Here is a 24,973-nt window from a genome sequence, read left to right as displayed (position 1 = left end):
TGCTGGGCCCCATCCTCTTTAACATCTTCATTGATGATCTGGATGAGGGGGTTGAGTCAGTCATCAGCAAGTTTGCAGATGACACCAAGTTGGGAACAGATGTTAGTCAGTTAGAGGGTAGAAAGGCTCTGCAGAGGGACCTTGACCGACTGGACAGATGGGCAGAGTCCAATGGGATGGCATTTAATAAGTCTAAGTGCCGGGTGCTGCACTTTGGCCACGGCAACCCCATGCAGAGCTACAGGCTGGGGTCAGAGTGGCTGGAGAGCTGCCAAACGGAGAGGGACCTGGGGGTGCTGATTGACACCCGCCTAAACATGAGCCAGCAGTGTGCCCAGGTGGCCAGGAGGGCCAATGGCATCCTGGCCTGTATTAGGAATAGTGTGGCCAGCAGGAGCAGGGAGGTCATTGTGCCCCTGTACTCTGCATTGGTTAGGCCACACCTTGAGTACTGTGTCCAGTTCTGGGCCCCTCAGTTTAGGAAGGACATCGAGACACTTGAACGTGTCCAGAGAAGGGCAACAAGGCTGGTGAGAGGCCTTGAGCACAAGCCCTATGAGGAGAGGCTGAGGGAGCTGGGATTGTTTAGCCTGGAGAAGAGAAGGATCAGAGGTGACCTCATTGCCCTCTACAACTACCTGAAGGGTGGTTGTAGCCAGGTGGGGGTTGGTCTCTTCTCCCAGGCAACCAGCACCAGAACAAGGGGACACAGTCTCAAGTTGTGTCAGGGGAGGTTTAGACTCGAGGTGAGGAAAAAGTTCTTCACTGAGCGAGTCATTCGTCATTGGAATGGGCTGCCCAGGGAGGTGGTGGAGTCGCCGTCCCTGGAGGTGTTCAAGGGGAGATTGGACGTGGCGCTTGGTGCTATGATCTAGTTGTGAGGTCTGTTGGAACAGGTTGGACTTGACGATCCTTGGGGTCTCTTCCAACCTTAGTTACTGTGATACTGTGATACTGTGATACACCCTAAAGAGCAAGGTATGGCAGAGAGGAGGAGAAGACAACCTCCCTCTACAGATTTTAATAAGTTTATCAATATGGGATTTATCTCTAACAGTTTCAACCTTCCTCCCTTTATTCTTCTAGATACTAATGTATGTTGATTTACTTGTATTTCATCACGCATGTAAAACTCAGCACAATTTCCTTTTCCTGGTTAGACATTTTAAATGAGACTCTTAGTGACAGTAACCTAAAAGGAACATCCTGAGAGGAGAATCCTTTCCATTTGTGGGTGAGGCTCCATAGCACTGTCCCAAAATAAGATCATTAAAGACTTTTGTGCTTGAAGTGAGAGCCATGCAGAGTTTGCGTTTTCTTTCTTTTACACCCTCCATCACTCAGGGACCTTGCTCTGTTATAGTACTTTAATTTTCTTGTTCTCTCCATCCTTCATAAGTGAGGGACTTGATAAAATCCACTAATCATTTTCTGTTCTGGAAGTTACAAGTCTGTGCTACAAGCCAACAACTCGTTGTCTCTGTATCAGGAAAGCCCTCTAGTAACAATTGGTGTGCTTTAAAGGACTGAAATCTTTTAAGGCATGTGTCAGAAGCATCCATAAAACCAGATCTTGAGTGTTAGGATAGTTCAGTGAACACCTATGCTTTTAAATCCTCATCTAGATTATGTTTCTCTAACTGTTTGTAAGTAAAAGCACTGTGAAGTCCACTGCCTCTGCAGACATACCCATGCTGGCCTCTCATCTGTTGCCTGGTAGTTTACAGTGGGGAAAGACATCTGTGCATTTTCTAGCTGCTTCACCATTCGAGCGATCTGTTCTCCAATGTGGCTCCGAGGAGCTGATCCAAAGGAAAAGCCTAGGTCATCCTGGCACAGAGAATGGGAGAAAAATATCAGGCAGAAAGATGAGGCACAGAGAGAAAAGAGAAACAACACAAGAAAGAGGTGTGGCAGAAAATAGCCTAGATAACTTTTCTCTTCTCCTTCGTTATCTCCATACTTATCTACAGTGGTTGATAGCTGTGGTGGGTTGAAATTATCCCCCAGAATAAAATTTGCTAGGCCAGCTCAGTTGGAAAGCAAATGAGGCTGTATTTACAAGCAGACTAAAATCTAGAAATATGGACTGCAATGAATATGTACAAAATATACAGGCTGTTTTCCTGCCTTTACTGCACCTTCATTCTCCATAATTTTACTGAAACTAATGTCTTTTGGGTTAGATTTCCCATGATAAATGAAGACAATCTGAGACTGTGTTGGTTAATTTAGTAAGTGTTTGCACACTTAGCATCTTTGATATGAAGGTCTGTGTCCCAAAAGAGTTGCAGCACCTCTGTACTAACATTTTACTGAGAGCAGGGGATGCTGGTTTTGCTGATCACACCCGTGCTTTCCACCTCCATGCTCTACTTTTGTTCTCTTTTGGTACTTGCTGTTTGCTAATGGGTGATGTTTTGTGGGGATTACTCCATCTCCTAGAAATGGATGTTTGCTATGTGGACTAAACTAAGTATTTCCAAAAGGTGGCATATATTTGATTACAGGTGGAGAGGGCCTTCTCCTCTGCTATTTCTTATGGCTTATGCATGTCATACAGACTCACATCGATGGAGCTGGCCATGAGAGATCCTCTCTCAATGGCATGTTTCATGATTTTATAGATATCTTTAGGGGCATCCTTTATCTCATAGAATTCTGTGACTCCACCAGTGAAGTCCTCCATGGCTTCAGTGGTGTTGCCTCCTTTCAAAGCTTCATATGACCCATGGAGTCTAGGAAAGAAAAGAAGAGAAAAATAAAGATTCTCTTTTACACAGATATAAATATCTAAGTAGGTATCTTTATCTGTTGTGTGTGTATGAATTTAGATACATAACCACACATGCTCAAACACCCTCCCCCCTCACCCCATGTTTGGTAACCCACAAGCTAAAACTTTTAAAACATGCCACCTGCACCCATCCCCAATTCTGAGACATGAGAATCCAGAGGGAAAAGCACATGTCCAGAGGTATGTCCAGAGCCCCTCTAGACGCTCATTGCATGCAGTGGTTTAACCACCTCCCCAGCCAAAGCCTCAGTGGGGAGCCTGGTGGATCATTTTACTTTGCATAGGCCTTTTCCAGGAGGGCACTCCAGAACTCGTTGCGCTGGGAGGACTTGGTAAAGACCAGCTGGTTGTTGTACGTGGGTAAGCAGTCATCGATGATGACATCCACCCAGTCTCCATAGCGCCAGAACTGAATCAAGGCAAACAGAAAAAACACCTTGTGTTGATTTGGTGTAGGGAGGGGAATCCTGCCTGAAAAGCCAAGCTGAGAGAGAAGAAATGTGGAAGTTGCTGCTGCATAACATAGCAAAAAGTGATGGGTACTGGGAGGGAGGCAGCTGTACTGAATTCCCCGGGGCAATGCGTGAGGGACAGTGAGAGGTCTCTTAGAAGAGCCAAGGGAAATGTGTGAAGCAGTCTGCGCTGTGAATAAGTGGTTCCTCAGTAACTTGTTTCTGACAGATCAGCTGCTTGTGGGCCTAAAAATAGATGCTCTTGCCCAACTTTGCATGTGCCCACGCTGGCTGTAGCATCTGATCAGCAAGTAAGGACTGGGCACCTGTTGCTATCTCTCATGCATAGGACACAGCAATCTACAAATGCTTCCTTGGTGGGTTAATGCTCCCTAATTCCCTGTGTGGGCTGACCCTTCTGTGACTCCCCTGCTGGAAGAGATTGCGGTGAGGCAATTCAATTCCTCTGTTGGGAACTCTTGGGCATGCAGTTACACCTACTTCCTGCTAGCTGGAAGGACTCACCTGGAAGTGAAAGATGCCAGCATAGTCTTGTATAAAGGACTGGTCATGAGGTATGACTCTGCAGAGCAGTTTTTTATTCAGTGTCAGGCAAGCAATGGCAGCCAGGAACCAGCAGTCACCTGCAAAAGAGCAAAAGCTGCAGACAAACTGAAGGGGCAGAGCAGTTAGAATTCAAGGGAAAACCTGAGATACTGCCAAGTGGCCCCTTAATTCTCAGTACAGCATGCCATCTCCTTTCAGGACAGGGGGCTTCTCCATGTGTTCTGCAGTACTGTAGCACTGTATTTCTTTGTGCTCTGGGACAGGACTGTTAAATAGATGATGTTCCCTATAGCTTAGAATAAACTTAATATCTGATGAGTGCTCTTACCAGGGTTAAGATTTCCTTGTCCCATGTGAATACCTGACTCCCTGACTTATTTCTCCTTCCAAGCTTGGGACAGCAGCCAGATGAGAGAAAATTCTCTTGCAGGTGCAGCTCTGTACAGATAAAATTTTGTCTCTCATTTTCTGCTCTTAAGATAAGCCACAGTCCCAATCACCGTTCTGTGGGGACTTCTCTCCTGATCCATTGCTGTGATATGTTTTCCTCTTTCTGGGTCTGTTGTTACACTGTCCACAGATCTTTTCATTTCCTCCTTCAGACACTTGCACAAGTTTGTTGCCCCTATGGGAGCTTTGGGAAAGTGATTTTTTTCTCCCACAGTACTTCAATTCTTAATCAAAACCTCCTAGCTGCTGCTGTAGGAGAGGTTATAGGGTAAGCTTGCCTGAGCAGTGTGAATTAGTGGGATGATAAAATTATACAAGGTAGTGAAAACTAAACTGCAGAGAGTTGTAAGAGAAACTTATGAAACTGGTGGAGTGATACAACACACAGAAATATGTGCATGTATATATTTTGGAAAGCTAGCTCTATGCATACAGCAGTACAGTCTAAGTTACCTCTTTTCCCCATAGGAGGATTCCCTGAGACCAGGAGTTTCCTGAACTATCCAGTGTTTGGCAGAAGTTAGAAAAAAGTGAACAATGCCATTAGTTGGGGAGGGCAAAAGAGGGAACACATTATGCATGTAAATTCATTTGAGTCCACACCTTGGTAACTGTGAAGTCCTGATCATGTCACAAAGAACAGCAGGTTTATATGGGTTTTGGGTTTGGGTGGTTTTTCAACCTATGTAAAAGTAAGTACTGGGAAGCTGATGAGGACAGCCATAAGCACAGCAAACAATAGGATGTATAAGCTTAGGAAAAAGATCACAGAAGTTGTTCTACAACTATGAAAGACATTGGAAAGCTGAGTGGAGAATGGCTTTACAAAGCTGTGCAGGCAAGTGCCACACGGATGACTGTTGCAGAGGCATAACCTGCACCTAAGCAGTGGTTCTATGTATTGGAGTATCTTTGAGTATCTGAGCTTAAGGCCTTCAATACAAAGGGTGTCCTTGAGTACAAGCTATACTTAGCCAGAGGCCTTCAGAAGCTCCTGTAAGGACATAATAGGGCTAAATACCTGAAAAAAATAACAGTAGCTGATGAGATTTTTTTTCTCTCAGTCAGATAACTCCCTCTTTTTATCTGTTATTCTTGTCTTAAATCATTTTGTCCCTCCTCAGAGCCTGAAAGAAAGGCAAAATGTTCTGTAACACATTTGTGAGTGTGGTTCATGAAAAGCAAAACACCCTGCAAAGTATCTTACACTTCAAACTCTTCCCTGGATTGCTACTAGGGAGATGTCAGTGATTCGCTATAGAGACAAAGAATCAATAGGTGTGTCGAGCTGTATCACCTTGGAAGCAAAAGAAAATCAAATGAGGGCTTAAACTATAATGCAGACTTCAGAAAGTGCAGAGCTGAAGCAAGAATTCCATACCTAATTCTCCTTGGCAGATATCCGTTCTGTTGGCTCCACCGATAATAAACCGTGGGTTCTCACAGATTTCCTGCAAAATACAAACATCTGGGTGACCAGGAAGAGCATGCAGCAGGATGTCTGTTTGCCAGGGAAATAAAGACTGGGTTAGGACAATGCTTTCCTGCAGGATAGTTTGTGGACAGCAAAATCTCTAGCAGAGTTTTCAGCTGCAGATTTTCACTATGAAAGTGTGTTGGAATCTGGATGTTCCAGATTTCAGCCAAAGTTTTCTTCATGTGTCTTGGGGGTCTAATGAATGAAAGGACATTAAAATGAATTGGGGAAAAGTATCCAGAGAAGGGCAACGAGGCTGGTGAGAGGCCTTGAGCACAAGCCCTATGAGGAGAGGCTGAGGGAGCTGGGATTGTTTAGCCTGGAGAAGAGAAGGCTCGGGGGAGACATTGCTGTCTACAACTACCTGAAGGGGGATTGTAGCCAGGAGGGAGTTGGTCTCATCTCTCAGGCAACCAGCACCAGAACAAGGGGACACAGTCTCAAGGTACACCAGGGGAGGTTTAGGCTCGAGGTGAGGAGAAAGTTCTTCACTGAGAGAGTCATTCGTCATTGGAATGTGCTGCCCAGGGAGGTGGTGGAGTCACCATCCCTGGAGGTGTTCAAGAGGGGATTGGATGTGGCACTTGGTGCCATGGTCTAGTCATGAGGTCTGTGGCGACAGGTTGGACTTGATGATCTTTGTGGTCTCTTCCAACCTTGGTGATACTGTGATACTTTTCTACACATTGTGTAAACAAGCCCCCTGGAGGAAACAGGAGAGCAGCTTGCTAGAACATCAGGGGGTCAGACTAAGTTCCTTTAAAATGACTGCAGGTTCAGGGTGTCCAATGTGAAGTAACTAATGTGCTGGGATTGATGAATGTTTTTCGTCAGGAATGGACCCTAGGAATACTCATTAATATTTGCCTAAGATTGGATGCTTTATTCTCAGGAATAATCTATTGCTGCTTAAAAGACTTTATTCTTTTCCTCATGTTGGGATGTTTAATTGCCAATGTTGCATTCAGAACCGCATGAAGATATCATCTGCCTCTGAGGACAGGAAGGTCTTCTTTTGTCCTGGGCTTAAGACAATGTATTTGGTTTGTCAGTATTTATACCAGTACAGACTGGACACAAGATACTATACAGACATAAATAATGAAGGAATTGCTGTACAGAGAGAAAGGAAGGTGTAGGAACTACCAGCAAATGAGATGGGACTATTGCAAGGTTACACAGGACCTCTGCTATATGTGATAGAGAGCTACAGGGTTTAGGAACAGAAAGGGAAGAATTAGGTACAACCTGTCCTACAAAGAACAAAAATTCCTGTTTTATTATTATTTTCTATGTTATTCCTTATTAGAAAAAGAAGACACTTAACATTTGGACCCATTTCTCGTGAGGGTAAAGGAAAAAAATATATTGCAACCTGAGGACCACTTCCTTGAGCAGCTGCAAGGAAGTTAGCAGGGCTGGAGTGGGAAGGAGAGAGAAGAAACAACTGACAATTGTTTGTGTGGCAGTACAGGCAGCTGATGCTGCCTCTGCATTCTGAAGCTTTTTTCCCATGCCATTAGGGTAGCCCTGGATTTTCCCAGTCTCCTGTTTCAGGTCTAGTAAATCCACTTGGCTTGAGCCTACTAGTTTTATTGCTTCACAGTAATCAGCAGAGTTGCTTTGATGTAAATATTTGGGTTAGTCATATAGCCAGCTTCCGGCTCTTCCCAGGAGTCACCTTATTCTCCTCCAGGGAGGGAATGGAAGATTGTCCTGTCATTTTGTGCCTTGATCAGCTGTCCTGGGGTCCAGTTGTGTCAAGGCATCTGTTTGAGATGCCTTCATGCTTTTCTCCACCCACTTGTTTTGTTGGAAACACTCTTCCTCCTGTTGCTGTGGTGCTTTCCTGAGAACTAGCTGTGAGATACCAAGGTTTTGGATTATGGTCTTTCAACTTCTATTATCATATTTTAGTTTGGTCCTGCTGCTATTAAATTAACTTCTGAGATCCAGCACGCTGTGGTTTACATGAAGGTAGTTAGATGGTGCCTCAGTGTTTCCAAATGTTAGATGTGTATCAGTCATTATTCTTCAGAGCCACACCATAGAATTATTTTGGCTGGCAGACACCTTTAAGATCAGCAGGTCTAAACATTAACCTAGCACTATCAAGTCACCACAAAACCATGTCCTTCAGCAGAACCTCCAATTGCTCCACCACCTCCCTGGGCAGCCTGTTCTGGTGCTTGACTGCCCTTTTGGGAAGAAATTTTTCCTAATATCCAACTTAACCATCCCCTTGTGCAACCTGAGGTTATTTCCTGTTGTTCTACCACTTGTTACTTGAGAGAGGAGACCAACACTCACCACACTACAATCTCCTTCAGGGTAATTGTAGAGAGTGATCATGTCTCCCCTCAGCCTCCTTTCCCTCAAGATAAACAACCTCAGTTCCCTCAGCCACTCTTCATAAGAATTGTGCTCTAGACCCTTTACAGATTTATTGCCCTTCTCTGGACATGCTTCAGCAGCTCAGCGTCCTTGTAGTGAGGGGCCCAAAACTGAGCCCAGTATTTGAGGTGCAGCCTCACCAGTGCTGAGTACAGGGATGCGTTCCGTTCCCTAGTCATGTTGGCCACACTCTTTCCGATACAGGCTCGGATGCTGTTGGCATTCTTGGCCACCTGAGCACACTGCTGGCTCACATTCAGGTGGTTGTTGATCAGCACTCTCAGGTCCCTTAAAACTGGGTAGCTTTCCAGACATTCAGCCCCAAGCCTGCGGTGTTGCATGAAATTGTTGTGATCCAAGTGTAAGACCTGGCATTTTGCCTTGTTGAATCTCATACCATTGGCCTTGGCCCACTGATCCACCCTGTCTGTAGAATCTTCCTACCTTCAAGCAAATCTACACTTCCATCCACCCTAATGTTGCCTGCAGACTTACTGAGTGTGTCCAAGGCTGATGAAAAGTACTCAGTCAGCAGAGTGAGATGACCTAGGTTGCAGGTCTGTCCTTCTAGTCTTCCCAGCTGAGCAAGGGTTTGCTCAAGCTGTCACAGAGAATCCCAAAAGGCTGCACTTCACTGATGCAATGATTCATCTAGGAAGTCTGCTTTGACTTGAGTGCCTCAGTCTGCCTTGGGTACCATGCATAGGACATTTATACTCACTGAGCTGCCTCAGTGAATATACTTACATTACAGCTGACTGTAATTTCATTGCAAAGAGTCAAAGTTACAGCAAGGGAGACAGAGAATCCTAGGGGGAAAAGCCATTAGTAGTGCATGCTGCCTTCTGGGCAGAGGGTACTTAGGAGTCAGTTGGACAGGAGCACTGGAAGATGCAAAGGCCACATGCAACTAAAACGGCATTTGATATTTGTTTCATTTTCATTGGCTTTTCTGTGTCAGGGAAGTATCTCCCAGTCTGCTTACACTGTTGCAGCAAAAGGTATTCATTCCTTTAGAAACTGCATTCTAACTAAATTCCCTAAAGTGAACCTTTCAAATAGAGGAAGCATCTCCTTTAGCCTAAGACAATTTGTACCCTCATGCTTTTCCTTTGGCCTCTTATGTTCGAGACCATGCTACTAAATGGCTGTGCTGCAGACTTCAAGGCAGAGCTCAATGTTAGACAAGAAGCTAGTTTTAGAGTTTCAGAACTGGATTACCCTCATCTGAAAGCCCTGTTTTGGTGGCACTAAAAGCCTTCTTTGTTTTGCTCTGTTTTGTGATTACTACATTCAAACAGCATCCTGCCTCTGCAGCAGATGATCTGATTAATTTTCATTCTAAGCAAAATCCACTAGACTCCTGACTTGATTTTATTTGCATTTCTTATCAAAGAAAGCTCCCCCTGCTGATTTTCTTGGTTATGGGGAGGGTCATGATATGGAAACCATTGAATCTGGCAGTTCATGCTGTGATCTGCTAGCTGTAAGCAAAGGGAATGAGAGTGATACATTTGAAAGCACTATGTCACAGCAGAGCCTACCTGTTAATGTCCTAGTGTCATTAGACCAAACAGGACCACAACAGGACCTCTAGATACTCTCCATTGTGTTACAATATAGACTTTTTCTCAACTGTTAAACATTGATGACCTTGTCCCTGTTCTCAGCTCTGGCAGGCAGTGTAAGTGTGGGAGGCTGAGGCCATTAAGATAGCTGAGCACTGCGTGTCACTGAGCTGGACACAGCCATTCTCACCTGCACCAGGTTCTTTTGGGCTTCTCTTACCTGCCATGGATGTGGAAATGATTAAATATTTTGCATTAACTGGGAGGGATTTTACTTTCCTTCTCATGTATACTCTGAACACAAATGTTGAATGGATCCTGCAATCTTTACTCAGGAAAGCTTTCAGGGCTGTCACTTGGCTTTTGCCCGAATTGAGTGTTAGGAGGTCTGCTCTCTGCATGCATGGCATGGCATGGCAGCCATGGGTTGTTAGAATTACAGGGACCTTCTCACTGCCCTTATGCCAAGGCTCATAGCTGCCCTGTGTGGCAGCTGCCCTGATGGCAAGGCACAAGACCAGCCCTCCAGCTGTCACTCTTCTCACAGCAGCACTGGCCAATCATTTTAAGTGGTGGCAGGGGAGGACCTGACCTCTGGGCAGCACCAACTACAAAAAGAAGAGCCTGCAGGGCCAGGTGAACAGGAGCAAAGTGCAGCTCTGGGGATGGAATGCTGGGCACCTCTCCCCACCTCAGTAATGAATAGCAGGAGCCCCAAGAAATTATTATACATTCATTTCATGTGGTGTGGAGGGGAGTTTAGATACAAACTGTTCAGGTGGTGTGATCAAGTGTGCCTCAGGAAGCCAGAGGCAGCCAGCAACAGGTTGTCTATTTCCCAGCTATCTGGCTTAAATGAAACCTTGGAGCACATTGATGACTTGTTCATTTGCTCTTTCTGGGGCTATGGGGCATATACAACATGCTATGGAAATCAGGGAAGGATCTAGAGTGAGGCTGGTATTAGGATGTGCTCTCAGGATGTCTGAGAGTTGTTTGATATTTTGTTTTCTCTCAGAATAAATTACAAGGCCTGATGCAATTTAACTATGACCATAATTTCAAAGTGATTAAAAAATTGCTGCTTTACATGCCTACAGTTTATAAGCTACTTGCACCCTTTGCCAAAAAAGCAATGAAATACCAGAAGCTGTCCATATCTACAGACTATTACAATAGTTGGCCTGTGCAGTTGAATATTTGCATTTGGTGCTTTAATGACTGCTTGATTCTCTTAGCAAAATACTTTCTGGCTCAGCATTATTACTTCATATTCATCTGACTTTGATTTTCCATTGATGTGTCTATTCATGTATATAATAATATCAGAGAAGTCCTCCTACCACCCCTGTATAACAAAGTTCAGTGAACCAAAGTCCTGAGTCAATCTGAGGTCAGCATCGATAGTCTTTTGTATTGACATCCAAGAGAAGTTTCACTTTGCAGTTGGGTGTATGGACAAGAACAAGCTAGGGGACACACTGTAAAAGAAGACAGTGTTTTATGTGAGTCTCTTTTCTCTTGGGTTACCTGCTGGGCACACAGCAACCTGAACTATGGAGTTTGTTTTAAAACAAACACATTTGCAATAGCAGGCACAGGCACCCCTACAAATCAGGCACAATGTGTCCCCAGCAGGACAGCCCTCTCTACTGTCATCAGGACTGACTGGATCTTGGTCCCACAGCATGCCAGTACTAGGCATACAGACTGCAGATCTCTAAATCTCCTGCCTCTGCTCTACCTGCAGCTGGCACCACAGACATATCAGGTGACTGAATGGTTATGTCAAAGGAACACAGCTTTGCTTTTGACTTTTAGGTTGTCTTTCAAGTCTTGCACAGCCCCCAGCTTATTGTTGCTGTATGAAAAACAAATACAGAGAGTCCAAACTTATTTATCAACAAGTGGCTTAAAGAAATACCTTTGGAATACAGACCCTGAAGTCTGAACCTTCCCAAAAACAAAGACTCGGTCTGCACGTGCTCAGTTATTAGACAAGTTTGAGGTTACATTCAGAGGTTTTCATGTTTTGAAGCTTTCTCATGTGCACACTTACAGTTTCTCTGCCTGAGGGTGCTGGTGCTCATCCCCTGTACTGCTGTCTATAGAATCATAGAATCAATCAGGTTGGAAAAGATCTCAAGGATCATCAAATCCAACTTGTCACCCAACACCTCATGACTACTAAACCATGGCACCAAGTGCCACATCCAATCCCCTCTTGAACACCTCCAGGGATGGTGACTCCACCACCTCCCTGGGCAGCACATTCCAATGGCTAACAACTGTCTGTGAAGAACTTTCTCCTCCCCTTGAACCTAAACTTCCCCTGATGCAGCTTGGGACTGTGTCCTCTTGTTCTGATGCTGATTGCCTGGGAGAAGAGACCAACCCCTTCCTGGCTATAACCACCTTTCAGGTAGTTGTAGAGAGCAAGAAGGTCTCCCCTGGGCCTCCTCTTCTCCAGGATAAACAACCCCAGCTCCCTCAGCCTCTCCTCATAGGGCTTATGCTCGAAGCCTCTCCCCAGCCTCTTTGCACTTCTCTGGACATGTTCCAGCAACTCAACATCCTTCCAAAACTGAGGGGCCCAGAACTGGACACAGGACTCAAGGTGTGGCCTAACCAGTGCTGAGTCCAGGGGCACAATGACTTCCCTGCTCCTGCTGGCCACACTATTCTTGATGCAGGCCAGGATGCCATTGGCCACCTGGGCACACTGCTGGCTCATGTTCAGCCTACTATCGACCAGTACACCCAGGTCCCTTTCTGCCTGGCTGCTCTCCAGCCACTCTGACCCCAGCCTATAGCTCTGCATGGGGTTGTTGTGGCCAAAGTGCAGCATCCGGCACTTGGACTTGTTAAATGCCATCATGTTGGACTCTGCCCATCTGTCCAGCTGGTCAAGATCCCTTTGCAGAGCCCTTCTACCCTCTTAACAGATCAACACCTGCTCCCAACTTGGTGTCATCTGCAAATGTATCTTTCCTCTCTGTAGAAATAGGGGGAATTTCATCCCTTTAATATACTTGACTTGTGTCTGCTTTTAACTCATTCACACAGTTCCAGGGGCTGATGCAGCTGTGGTATGAAGAAATCATAGAGCACTTAACCACAGGGCATGGCAGAGGCAACTCATGTTGCTCCCTCCACATTGCTCACATTGTTGTTGTGACAGCAGTGCATGACCTTCCTCTGCACCTGTAACAGCCACTTCTAAGAACACCTGATCTTTTGCTGTTTAGTTACTTTCCTGAGGATAGTTTCATATATCACCACTGAGACACAGATTTGGGTATTGGGCAAGTATGGGAAATCTAGGGGAGGGAGAGGTTGAAGAATCCTCTAGAACCTAGGAGAGACAGAGAGAGAAATACCTGAAATAGGGAGCTGCGGAAGCTCCTCAGAACCATGTCCTTGCTGCTGGACAGGGGACAGCAGGGGCTAAGGCAGTGTCCTTTGGGGCTGCCTCGCTGGAGGAGAGCAGCTGCCCAGCACAAATAGCATGGAAAGAAGATGACTCCTCCTGCAGTAGGATGCAGAATCCACAGGGAATTGAGGAATTAGTCCTCTGCCTGAGAGGCTTGGGGTGGGAGAGAAGAGGCAGACTGGCTGGGGAATACCCATAAAATAGGAAAAAGAAATGGGATGAGTAGGCAGGGGGAGTTCCTCAATACATGATAAGTTGATAATACCCTAAATAACCCCTGCAAGTCAGCTAAGCAACATTCAGAACAAACTACTAAATAAAGGCATGTTTGAGATCATAATTTGCCCTTTTCACAGGTTGGGAAAACAGCAGAACTCTAAATCAAAGTGAAATACAGTAGCATTTAAAAATTAAGCCTTAGCAAACCCAGTAACTTGTTGCAGAATGAGGAGATTTTTTTTCTTTGGTAGTTTTAGACAAGAAAATCTTCAGTGAATCATGCATGAAGAGAAATAAGTTCTGTGTTTCTGTTCCTGCATATTTAATTCAATTTCCCTCCCCACCATCCCCCTTCATTTTGGTTTATTGTATTTTAGTCATTATATAGGCACTATCTGAGCTTCCACAGCTCTAGCTAGTTATCTTCCAGGAGAGCTCCATGGAAATATACTTGCAGTTTATTGCCTCTCCTTCTCCTGACACACACTTTCTGCACAATTATAAGCTCAGGATGCATACTGGAATTTCCAGAAAGTAAAAGGCCCCCAGCACACACTGTACTTACACGTGGTCTTTTCCATTCGAACTTGATGGGGATTTTCTGGCTGTAGAAGAGGGAGGACTCATTTGGTGGGAATTCAGGATCTTCATAGAGAATATTTTGCTCCAAACACTTCTTATGAAGCTCTTCATAGGTCTTCTCCTTTACTTTGATAATGGGCTGGTTGCGACTTATAATAGCAGAATAAATCCCCCCTGTGCCCCCACCTGTACCTTCAGTAGTGCTGACAGCAGTGCTGGGAACTGACCCAGCAGCTGTCTGCTGAGCCACTGCTGCATTGATGGCGGACGGCATGGGAACCAGGCTTGAAGCAAATGCTGAAAGCAAGCAAGAGCTTGCAGACTGGAAGGAAACTCAAGAAAAGAGGAAGCAGCTGTGTACACTGCTTGTTCTATCTGTTGGAAGTCTTCCAGTCAAATTTGCAAGCACCAAAATTCCACCTGGTTGAGTGTGCTGTGCATCCTCCCCAAGGACAGTGTTTTGTCATAAGAAGTTGGGGTTTATTCCCTGATGTGGACGAAGAGAATCTGTTGGCTAACTCCCGCGCCTGAGCTGTAGGATCTGCAGCATGCGTGTGCCTGCCCTGTGCACATAAGCATCCAGAAGGCACAGGCTTTAACCCATGAAATCTAAAAATAGCTCCAGGCAAAGCGTGAGAGACAGGGAAAGTGAGAGGGAGGGGGTTACTGAGGTGTCAGTCTTCTGTGCAGCTCGTGTGGAGCCCAGGCACGCTCCTGGGACTGGCGCCCTGTGCAGGCTGACTGCTAGAGCAACCAGCCCGTTTTTTCCTTAAGAGCACTGAAACTAGAACTGAAACTCCTGCTGGTTTGGGCATGTACTTGTGACATACTGCAAGCTGATAAACTAGTCCTGACACTCCTGAAGGAACTCTTGCACTCAACTCACTTCTACCTTTAGCCACAGAAAAGATACTGAGATTTTTTACTACTAGAGGAGATTATCTGAGGGCACACTGAAAAAGATCAAGTAGGTTGAGGGAGATGTTTATCCCTCCCTACTCTGCTCTCATGAGACCTCACTCTCATGAGAGTACTGTGTTTGGATCTGGGGCCTCCAGTGTGAGAAGTGGGTCCAGAGGAGGGTCACAAAAGATATCAGGACACTGAAGCATCTATCTTACAAGAGCAGGCTTAGGATTGTCCAGCCTGGAGAAGAGAAAGCTCTGAGGAGCCCTTATAGCAGCCTTCTAGTACTTAAAGGGGACCTCTAGGAAAGATGGGGAGGAACTCTTTATTAGGGTGTGTAGTGATGTGATGAGGGGATTCAATTTAAAACTGTAAGAGGTTAGAGTTAGATTGGATGTCGGGAAGAAATTCTTTACTGTGAGAGTGGTGAGGCACTGGAACAGGCTGCCCAGAGAGGCTGTGGGTGCCCCATTCCCTGTAAGTGTTGAAGGCCAGGTTGGATAGGACTTTGAGCCACTTGGTCCAGTGGAAGCTGTCCCTGCCCATTCTGTGAAAAAGGTCATTATTTGATGGCACTGATGAGAGGTCACTACCTGCCAGTTGAGTTTGGTTTCTCTACAGAGCAGTTTACCAGCACCCCTGGTGATAGCTACCTCCCATGTAGAAAGAAACTTTCAATAGAGGGGCAGAAAAACCTGCAACAGGCTCCATGTGGAAACTGGGCCCTTCTCTGTGTGTTGCATTCCACTGGGGTTTTAGACCAGTTGTTTGTCTTTGCACATTTCTTTTGTCATGCATGAGCGGGGTAAGGGACAAAGTCACAGTCTCCGTGAAGGAAGATCTAAATGCGCTGCTCTTCTCTGTAACCCAGTTCTTTAAAGGGTGACACTGTTTGTGCTATCAGAAGTCCCCAGACACTTTGATTTTTCTTTGATTGCTCACATGATGACATCAGTGCTATTTTTGCCTTGTGACACCAGCCTCAGGACTCTGGCTGATGTACACATGGCTGACTTTCTGCCCTAGCGCTGATTGAATTCTTACGCAGTTTTCTCTTTAGTTCTCTTTACTTTTTAAAGCTGTCTTTGCTTTTTAGAAAAGATAAACTATCAATCTATTTCTCCCTCTGTGGCACAGATAGGTGAGTTGCTAGAAGTATCAATTTAAATGATACTCTCTGAAATTTGTTTCCTTGGATCTAAAGACACAAATGTTAAGACTTTCAGCAACCGATTCCTATTGAAGTTAGGCACTCCGTACCACTGAAACTTTGACCCGTGAGTCCTCACCATAGTGCAGATACCAGGCTGAGTGCCAGAGTATAAAAATTAGTCATCCTCTTTAACCAGATATCCTTGGAGGAATCCTTAGTAGTCATTCTCAACAGAAGAAGAAGGTTGGAAGGAACAAGGCATGGACATTGCTTTGTTGTTACTTTATTTCACTTATTTTCCAACTTCAGAAATAATCAGTTAAAACATTTCATTCAAGTGCTCCAGGCAATAATTCTGTCCTGTCAGAAGCACTGCTCTGCTTAAACATAAGAAGCAATCATCAATTAAAGCTTAGAATCTGATAGAAAAATAAGGTTTGTCTCAAAAATAATGCCTGTCTCTCCTCTCCTCTTTTACATAAAGATCTATTTGCTACTGTTTGACCTGTATTAACTCCTCTGCATTAAGCACAGCAGTATTGAGGCTGCCAGTTCCTGGAGCAGAGGCTTGCACTCTCTGATAGAATAGGCTGACAAACAGCTCGACAGAATAAGAAAGGAGGTACTTAAGGGTCTGGTAGGAAACAAACTGTGCTTGGTCGTTAGGGAGCAGAGCAGTTGCAGTTCAGACTCACACTTGCTATTCCCAGAAATCTGCCCTGCAGAGGACAAACAGCAGCAGGTGGGAATGGCTGACCAATGAGGAGGAATGAGCAAGAACAGCAGGGAACAATGTAGGAATAGACTTGCTGAGTTACCTTTAGTGGGCAAAAATGGTCACCATCCTCCTCTGTTTTCTAAGAGTTGATTTATTGTTTTCTTTTTAAAAACCCCCAAACTTCTGTATTTTGCTAAAAGAAATTCAGTAAATGTTGCCCTTTTGCAACCACAAAATCCAACTAAGTGATCAGGTTTGAATCAGAGCTGTCTTTAAAATAGCATAGCTGGCAAGTGTAGCAAATGGAAAAGAGCAAACAACTTGAGCCATGGAGCAATGGCAGCCTGCAAAAAAGTGATGCCTGATGTGGAAAGGGTAGTGGGAACAGGCAGGCTGTAGGGAATGTGGGAACAGGATGTCTCCTGGTTTTGAAGGGGAAGAAAGCATCAAGACTCATCCCTTGTGTTCACAGAGATAGTGAGGGCAAAAAAGGAGGCAAGGAAACATCAGAGTGTTTTAAGAGAATGGGGGAATAAGCATGAATTGGGATGGTTAAATGCAGAATTAATCCCATTAAAAACTTGCTTAATAAATAGCAAACTCAAATCCCAGCCCAATACTAAAATCTGACCAAGAAATTACTAAAGGAACACAAACCTGGGCAAGAATTGGAAGAACAGGAGAAGCAGAGCTCTCCCTAAGCAGAGCTGCTTCACTGAGCTGGCATTAACCAATGACATTCAATCATCTAAACCCACAAATTCTTTCCTAACAAAACTTTTCAAAGCAGTCCTTGTGGAGAGAGGGGAGTGATGATATGGAAGATGTTTCCATGCAAGTTTAGCTGCTCCCCTAGGCCAGTGTTAGGTAGACCTCTGCCTTTTCAAATCCAAACACCAGTTTCAAAGCCACTTACTGGAGAGACTTCTGCAACTCCCACGCCGCTGTCTTTTACTGTTGCTCAACTGACTGGCACAACCTACTCAGGCCTTACCTTCAATGACTGAACTATTTGGCAAGCCTGCTGTTTACTTTCCTGTACACATTGCCTAATTCTGCATCAGCAAAAAGACTGGAAAGGAGAAGTGCCTGTCATCACACTGGGTGGCTCCTGCTGTGTGTGTTTGCTTGTCAAAGTGGCCCAGATCTACTTCTCTCAAACACTCCAGTCTCTGAGTGGTGCAAGTTCCAAATATTTAAATTAAACCTTATGCCAGCAAGCCACAATGTCATGCCACTGATTTATGATTTCATCAGTGCAAGTGAAGGCAGATCTCGCTGCCTAAGTGAAGATAGCCTGGAGGAGATAGCATTTAGCTTTTCCCCCAGAGGTACCATCCTAGTGCTACTACTTTTGCTGAATAAAAGAGCTATCCAAGCTTCAATGTGCTTTAAAAGAAAAATTGTAGGAAATGTTAGTTTGGGGGTGTGGGTGGGAAATATGTTCCTTGATTTGATTGGATTCAAAGAAGTATTTCAAATTCTCCCACTATTTCCTCTCAACCCCTCAGTGAATTCTCTGAAGAAGCTGTCTCTCCTTTCAGTTGATGCAAATCTTCCAGTCAGCAGCAAGACTCAGGGCTAAATTTTCCAGTGTCAGTGCGGAGTTCTTTGCATTGTATGTGAAAGCCACTTCTTTTTCTTTCCCATCTGAAAAGGATAAGAGAGTTTATGAATGATTTAGGAAGAATAGAATAGAATAAACCAAGTTGGAAGAGACCTTCAAGAGCATCGTGTCCAACCTATCATCCAACACCACCTAATCAACTAAACCATGGCACCAAGCACCCCATCCAGTCTTCTAAACACCTCCAATGATGGTGACTCCACCACCTCCCCAGGCAGCCCATTCCAATGGGCAATCACTCTCTCTATGAAGAGTTTCTTCCTAACATCCAGTCTAAACCTCCCCTGGCACAGCTTGAGACTGTGTCCTCCTGTTCTGGTGCTGGTTGCCTGGGAGAAGAGACCAACCCCCACCTGGCTACAACCTCCCTTCAGCTAGTTGTAGACAGCAATAAGGTCTCCCCTGAGCCTCCTCTTCTCTAGGCTAAGCAATCCCCAGCTCCCTTCCCCAGAACCCTTCTGAAATACAGTTACACACATCTCCCCCCAGCTTTCATTCAGACTGTCCCTGCCACTGGTGGAAGGGAGCAACTGAAAAAACAAATAGTCCCATTTGCCCAGTATATAGATAAGGCCTTCTCTTCTCCAGACTGAACAACCCCAACTCTTTCAGCCTGTCCTCATAGGAGAGGTGCTCCAGCCCTCTGATCATCCTCGTGGCCCTTCTCTGGACAGGCTCCAGCACATCCAGATCTTTCTCGTAATAGGGGCTCCAGAACTGGATGCAGTACTCTAGGTGGGGTCTCATGAGAGCAGTGTAGAGGGGGAGAATAACCTCTCTCAACCTGTCCTTGATATAAAAGAGCAGCAAACAAAGCAAAAATGCTCCCTATGTGGTAACTCTTCCTTTCCAGAGCTGTCAGTTTGCCACCCCTAGTGAATGGCAGCAGAGCAGCAGCATTATAAAAACAACAACAAAAAACCCCAAACCCCCAGAGAGTAAAATAGAAGTCAGCTCATTACCCTTGGAACAGGCTGTCACTAAAGTGGGTTGCTGTCCAAATCCCAGAACTATCACCCGCTCAACTACACATGTGGTCTCGTATTGTCCGCTTCCATCTGTGTGGCTGGAGAAAAAAGAATGCTATTTAATATACATTAGTTTGTCTGTCAGCAGAGGTTCAACATCATGCAGAAAAACTCCAAAAAGCACTTTCAGTCTCACCCTGAAAATTCCCTGCACTGATCTCCTCTCCTCTGTTTGCCTTTCTTCTGAAACAATGAAAACTTTCTCCCAGCAGTAGCTAACTTTTCCACTGCATAGCAGGTTCCATGAAGTCAGAAGAAAAAGCTTGAGAAGGTATTTTGTGGCAAAAATTATGGCTTTGACAGCCAGAGAGGTTCTGCATTTTTGCAGAAATGGTAGTTACAACTCCCAGGTATAAAAGCAAAGGTAGAATAGAAGAAACTGGGTTGGAAGAGACCTTTGAGATCATTACGTCCAACCTATCATCCAACACCATCTAATCAACTAAACCACGGCACCAAGCACCTCATCAAGTCTCCTCCTGAAAACCTCCAGTGATGGTGACTCCACCACCTTCCCAGGCAGCCCATTCCAATGGGCAATCACTCTCTCTGTGAAGAATTTCTTCCTAACAACCAGTCTGAATCTCCCCTGATGCAGATTGACACTGTGTCCTCTTGTTCTGGTGCTGGTTGCCTGGGAGAAGAGACCAACCCTCACATGGCTACAACCTCCATTCAAGTAATGTAGAGAGCAATAAGGTCTCCCCTGAGCCTCCTCTTCTCCAGGCTAAGCAACCCCAGCTGCCTCAGCCTCTCCTCACAGGGCTGTGCTCCAAACCCCTCCCCAACTTTGTTGCCCTTCCCTGGACACGTTCCAGCAACTCAACATCTTTCCTAAACTGAGGGGCCCAGAACTGGACACAGGACTCAAGGTGTAGCCTAACCAGTGCAGTGTACAGGGGCAGAATGACCTCCCTGCTCCTGCTGGCCACACTGTTCCTGATGCAGGCCAGGATGCCATTGGCCCTCTTGGCTATCTGGGCACACTGCAGCCTCATGTTCAGCCTACTACTGATGAGTACCCCCAGGTCCCTCTCTGCCTGGCTGCTCTCCAGCCACTCTGACCCCAGCCTGTAGCACTGCATGGGGTTGCTGTGGCCAATGTGCAGAACCTGGCACTTGGATGTGTTCAATCTCATGCCATTGGACTCCGCCCATCTGTCCAGCCTGTCGAGGTCCCTCTGCAGAGCCTCTCTACCCTCCAGCAGATCAACTCCTGCCCCCAGCTTGGTGTCTTCTCCAAATGTACTGATGATGGACTCGTGGTAATGCTGACATTTGCCAAGTAAGATGCTTCAATCTGTGACACATTATTTAACTAACTTGATTTTAATTAAAAAGCTCCAAACCCCCTCAACCCAAACCTTTCCTTTTCAGAGTAGAATGCTATATCACACCCCTCAAAATTATTTTCCCTCAACTTCTATTTTTGCTAGCAGTTTAGCAACATTTTCCTATTCCATCCTGAATTTTTAAGCTTTTCTATCCCAGATGAAGAGATTTGAAGCATACTTTTAATTGCATTATCCAAGCTACTCTACGGTTTTGCTCTGTGTAAAATGCTGTCATTTTAGAACCCCCTTCATCGTATTTGTGAGCCCTGAAGGAATAAAGACCTGCCTGTAAAATCACCATTTATGCTCTGCACAGGCCCATGGGCAAAATACCTCAACAGTAAAAGTGTAATAGTGACATACCTATTAGCTCTTTCTTTACAAGTAGCTATTGGTATTTTTGGCCTTTAGGTTGTTTCACTTAACTTTTACGGGTTGTGTCTCCTCTTGCTTCTTTCTAAGTGCTTTCCTTGTATATTTTACCATGCTAATACATATACTGCATCAGTTGATGACTTCTGGAGGCTGTATACTGAGTGTCTAAGATTCCCACACAGAATATCTCCAGTTGGAGGGGACTCATATGGATCAATTACAACTTTAGTGGAGGTGTTTAGGAAGAGACTGGATGGGGCGCTTGGTGCCATGGTTTAGTTGATTAGATAGTGTTGGATGATAGGTTGGACTCAATTTCAAAGGTCTTTTCCAACCTGGTTAATTCTAATCTATTCTATTCTAATCTATTCTATTCTATTCTAATCTATTCTATTCTAATCTATTCTATTCTAATCTATTCTATTCTAATCTATTCTATTCTAATCTATTCTATTCTAATCTATTCTATTCTAATCTATTCTATTCTAATCTATTCTATTCTAATCTATTCTATTCTAATCTATTCTATTCTAATCTATTCTATGAATAGAAGAAAATATTATTTCTCTGAGCTTAACTTTGTGTCCAGTTGTTTGGAGGCTTGAAAGCCTGCCAGCTGTCTGGGCACACACATTCTACCCCTGAAGTACGCTTTTTCCCCCACTCCTCACAGGACTGCCTAAAACTAAATCATGTGACCAAAAGAATCATCCAGGTGTAGTGCCCTGACCACTTCCCTAGGAAGCTTGTTTCAGCCACTGCCCACTCTCCAGGTATAGATGATATGAGAAAACATTAACACTCTAGGTGTTGCCTATTTGCAGATCTTCCAGTTTACCATCTTTTGTTTCTCTGACAGGCTTTACTCTTGCTGATGCTTTTCTTTGTATTTGAGTGAATCTGCAGCATCTTTGAGTAGATGACACAACTCAGTACGTCATGCATTGCTACCCTTAAACTCCTGCAGAACACTGCAGTTTTATGACCGGTTCTGCATGCTCTGGGACTTCACTAAGCAGTAGATGAGACTAATACTTCCATGTTTTTAAGAAGACCTCTAAAACCAGAAAAGGAATTTCCAGTGACATTGTGTTGGTGGCTTTTGTCCATAATTGCTGTTACCTGGATGAGAGAATGTTCTTGTGGAAAGTGAATTTCCGATACAGGAACTGTTTCTTGTGGAGGTACTGAAATGAATGTCCGTCATCTACGTAGAGCTCCCCTACTGCACAGGCCTGTGAAACACACCAGATGGAGTACAAATTAACAGCAGCTTCCAGTGCTGGAAAATGAAGCTAAAAATATCTTGTTCTATGTCATGCTTCAGAGTGAAGGGTGTGTGTTTATTTTTCACTAGGCTCAGGCAGTCCAGGTCTGAGAGTGCTTGAAGATTTGGACATTCTAGTTTCATTAATTGATGCGGTTGCCAGGTGTCACCTCATTTATCAGAAAAGGCAGTTGGTGGGAAATTCTTTCTGTGTCCATGAGGAAGTTTGTGGTCTGCTTATTCTCTGCTACTTTCTCCAAAGGAGGAAGTAGGGCAAGGGCTGAGGAATGTCAGAAAACACTCTGCCTTTAATGCTATCTCCTAATACTCAGCCTCACGTAAGAGGAGAAGTGGGAGGAAGGCAAAAAGCTCCACGAAATAGGAGTAGTGCAGGAGTGCCATTTGGTGCAGATACCATTGCACTGATGAAACAAGCAGCAAGGACCTAAGAAGGTCAGACAGAGTCAAAGACAACTTTGTAAAGGGAATGTTATCTCCAAGTACCTCTGTGTCCAGGGCCACACGAAGTTCGTAAGGAGTATCCATCATCCATTCAGTGGATTTTCCAGCTGTGGTCTTCAGAGGTATCACAGTGCCTCCCCGCTGGAATACAGGAATCTGCCAAAACAAAGCCAGGGCAGAAAGGTTTAAATACTTTGAACATGTAATTTTATCTTGAAAGAGTGATAATTGAAGCTTGTTCTTTTTTATCTCATTTTTTTTCTCTACCACTAGGCCTCATTAGTGTTTCATCTAAAACCAGAGGAGATAAGCCTTTTCTTCTCTACAGAAGTTATTTCAGGTTACATTCCTACAAGGGAACTGAAATGTCACTTTCCTGATTTTGAATGTCACTTTTCCTGATTCTTGGGGACAGGATCTTTTGGCTATAAATACCTGAGGGCTGGGTGTCAGTAAGGAAGGGACAGGCTCTGCTCAGTTGCACACTGTGATAGGACAAGGGGCAATGGATATAAATTACAGGTTGCATCTCAACATGAGGAGGAACTTCTTCACTGTGAGGGTCACAGAGCACTGGAGTGGGCTGCCCAGAGAGGTTGTGGAGTCTCCTTCTCTGGAGACTTTCAAGACCCATCTGGATGCATTTCTGTGTGACCTGTGCTGGATTCTACGGTCCTGCTCTGGCAGGGGGGGGTGGACTTGATGATGTCCAGAGGTCCCTTCCAACCCCTAACATCCTGTGATCCTGTGAATGTTGACAAAACAAAAGCCTGTTTGTTTTGTTTGGGTTTGGATTTGGTTTGTTTTCTGCTCAGTGGAAGTAGTATTTTAAAACAAACCCATACATCCTCCAGTGTTACTGAGATCTTCAGAGTGCCTGGATCTTCCACCTGTTTAAATTTTCTGAAATCATACCAGATCTAGGAAAAATGAAGAAAAAAGAAAAGAATGAGTATGACACATATGGCACAATCTGTTCCCTCTGCAGATGCAGTTACTCTCCTGCTTAACCCCACTGACACAATTCCTACCAACCTATTTGAAGCCAAAGCAATAGCATTTGCTTTTTGAAAATCAAATTCCATTCTGAATGGAAAGAATAAATTCTTATTCCCAAGGCTCAAAGATAAGATGATCTTTTCTACAGTTTCACATCTAGTATGTCATAAAGCATCTGGAAGTGCAAAACAATGAACCATCTTTCACTCAGCAGAAATGCAGAGTTCCAGAATAAGCACATTTCTCTTGAAGTGAAAAATTAACAAACTTGCTAAAAACAAGTCACAAAAGAGAGCCACATCTGGAACCTCTCATGCAGCACATTTGCCAGCAGGTTTAATGGCTTTAAGTGTGCCAGGCAGTCAATTCCCAGAGAGACCTTGATAAAAATACTTCTCTTAAATTGTTTGGAGAACTTAAGTCTGCTGTTCTCTTTGTATTGAGAAGGATCCTAAGTGTCCTCAGCTGCATTAGAGGAGTCACAACAGTCTGTACGGTCTCACAAACTTCACTGCTGTCTTTTATTCCTCTCTAGAGTCTCAGGCTTTCCCTTAAGAAAAATTTTCCTCAAATTCTTTCACTTCCTACTCCTCAGCTGCTGCAGCCATATGCTCTTTGTAGGAGTGGATCACAGTGCCATCCTGTGGATAAGAAACTTTGCCTGAGAAAGGAAGTGACTTCCATTTGCCAATGGGTTTGCTGCATTCAGCCCAGGCTACTGAATGTTGTATTTCCTTGCTGTAATTTCTACCCTTTCCTCTGATTTCCTTATGACCTTTCTTCAGAGATCCCCTTTCTTCCACATAAAAGAGAAGGTGCTGGAGCAGAGGAGGGCAACAAAGCTGGTGAAGGGCCTGGAGAAAGAGCAACTGAAGGAGCTGGGGCTGTTTAGTTTGAAAAAGAGGAGGCTGAGGGGAGACCTCATTGCTGTCTACAACTACCTGAAAGGACGCTGTAGAGAGGCTGGTGCTGGTCTCTCCTCCCAGGTCATTTGCTATAGAACAAGAGGGAATGGCCTCAAGATATGACTGGGTAGGTTTAGACTGGTCATTAGGAACTTTTTTTTTCCACAGGAAGAGTGGTCAGGCATTGGAATAGGCTGCCCAGGGAGGTGGTTGAGTCACCAAACCTGGATGTGTGTAAGGGTGGTTTGGATGTGGTGCTT

General features: G+C 44.7%; 2 protein-coding genes across 2 annotated transcripts in view; both read right to left on the bottom strand.

Moving 5' to 3' along the window:
- The window catches only part of CAPN3 (calpain 3), a 33,353-nt gene extending 19,011 nt beyond the window's left edge, over positions 1-14,342 (bottom strand). Inside the window, exons 1-6 of the mRNA XM_009898960.2 lie at positions 13,923-14,342; positions 5,648-5,717; positions 3,775-3,893; positions 3,073-3,206; positions 2,570-2,738; positions 1,690-1,830 (exon numbers count right to left, since the gene is read on the bottom strand). Coding sequence (XP_009897262.1) covers positions 1,690-1,830; positions 2,570-2,738; positions 3,073-3,206; positions 3,775-3,893; positions 5,648-5,717; positions 13,923-14,213 — 924 coding nt within the window. The 5' untranslated portion in view covers positions 14,214-14,342. The remainder of the gene's footprint in view (positions 1-1,689; positions 1,831-2,569; positions 2,739-3,072; positions 3,207-3,774; positions 3,894-5,647; positions 5,718-13,922) is intronic.
- A 3,243-nt stretch (positions 14,343-17,585) lies between these two features.
- GANC (glucosidase alpha, neutral C) overlaps positions 17,586-24,973 on the bottom strand; it is a 34,343-nt gene continuing 26,955 nt past the window's right edge. The window contains exons 20-24 of the mRNA XM_054161519.1: positions 23,655-23,729; positions 22,852-22,965; positions 22,203-22,315; positions 19,306-19,409; positions 17,586-18,366 (exon numbers count right to left, since the gene is read on the bottom strand). Of these exons, the coding sequence (XP_054017494.1) occupies positions 18,257-18,366; positions 19,306-19,409; positions 22,203-22,315; positions 22,852-22,965; positions 23,655-23,729 (516 nt within the window). The 3' untranslated portion in view covers positions 17,586-18,256. The remainder of the gene's footprint in view (positions 18,367-19,305; positions 19,410-22,202; positions 22,316-22,851; positions 22,966-23,654; positions 23,730-24,973) is intronic.

The sequence above is a fragment of the Dryobates pubescens genome, chromosome 5, assembly GCF_014839835.1.
Source record: "Dryobates pubescens isolate bDryPub1 chromosome 5, bDryPub1.pri, whole genome shotgun sequence".
NCBI classification, from domain to species: domain Eukaryota; kingdom Metazoa; phylum Chordata; class Aves; order Piciformes; family Picidae; genus Dryobates; species Dryobates pubescens.
The sequence above is the reverse complement of the archived record's forward strand: the minus strand, read 5'-3'. Positions and strand labels throughout refer to the sequence as shown.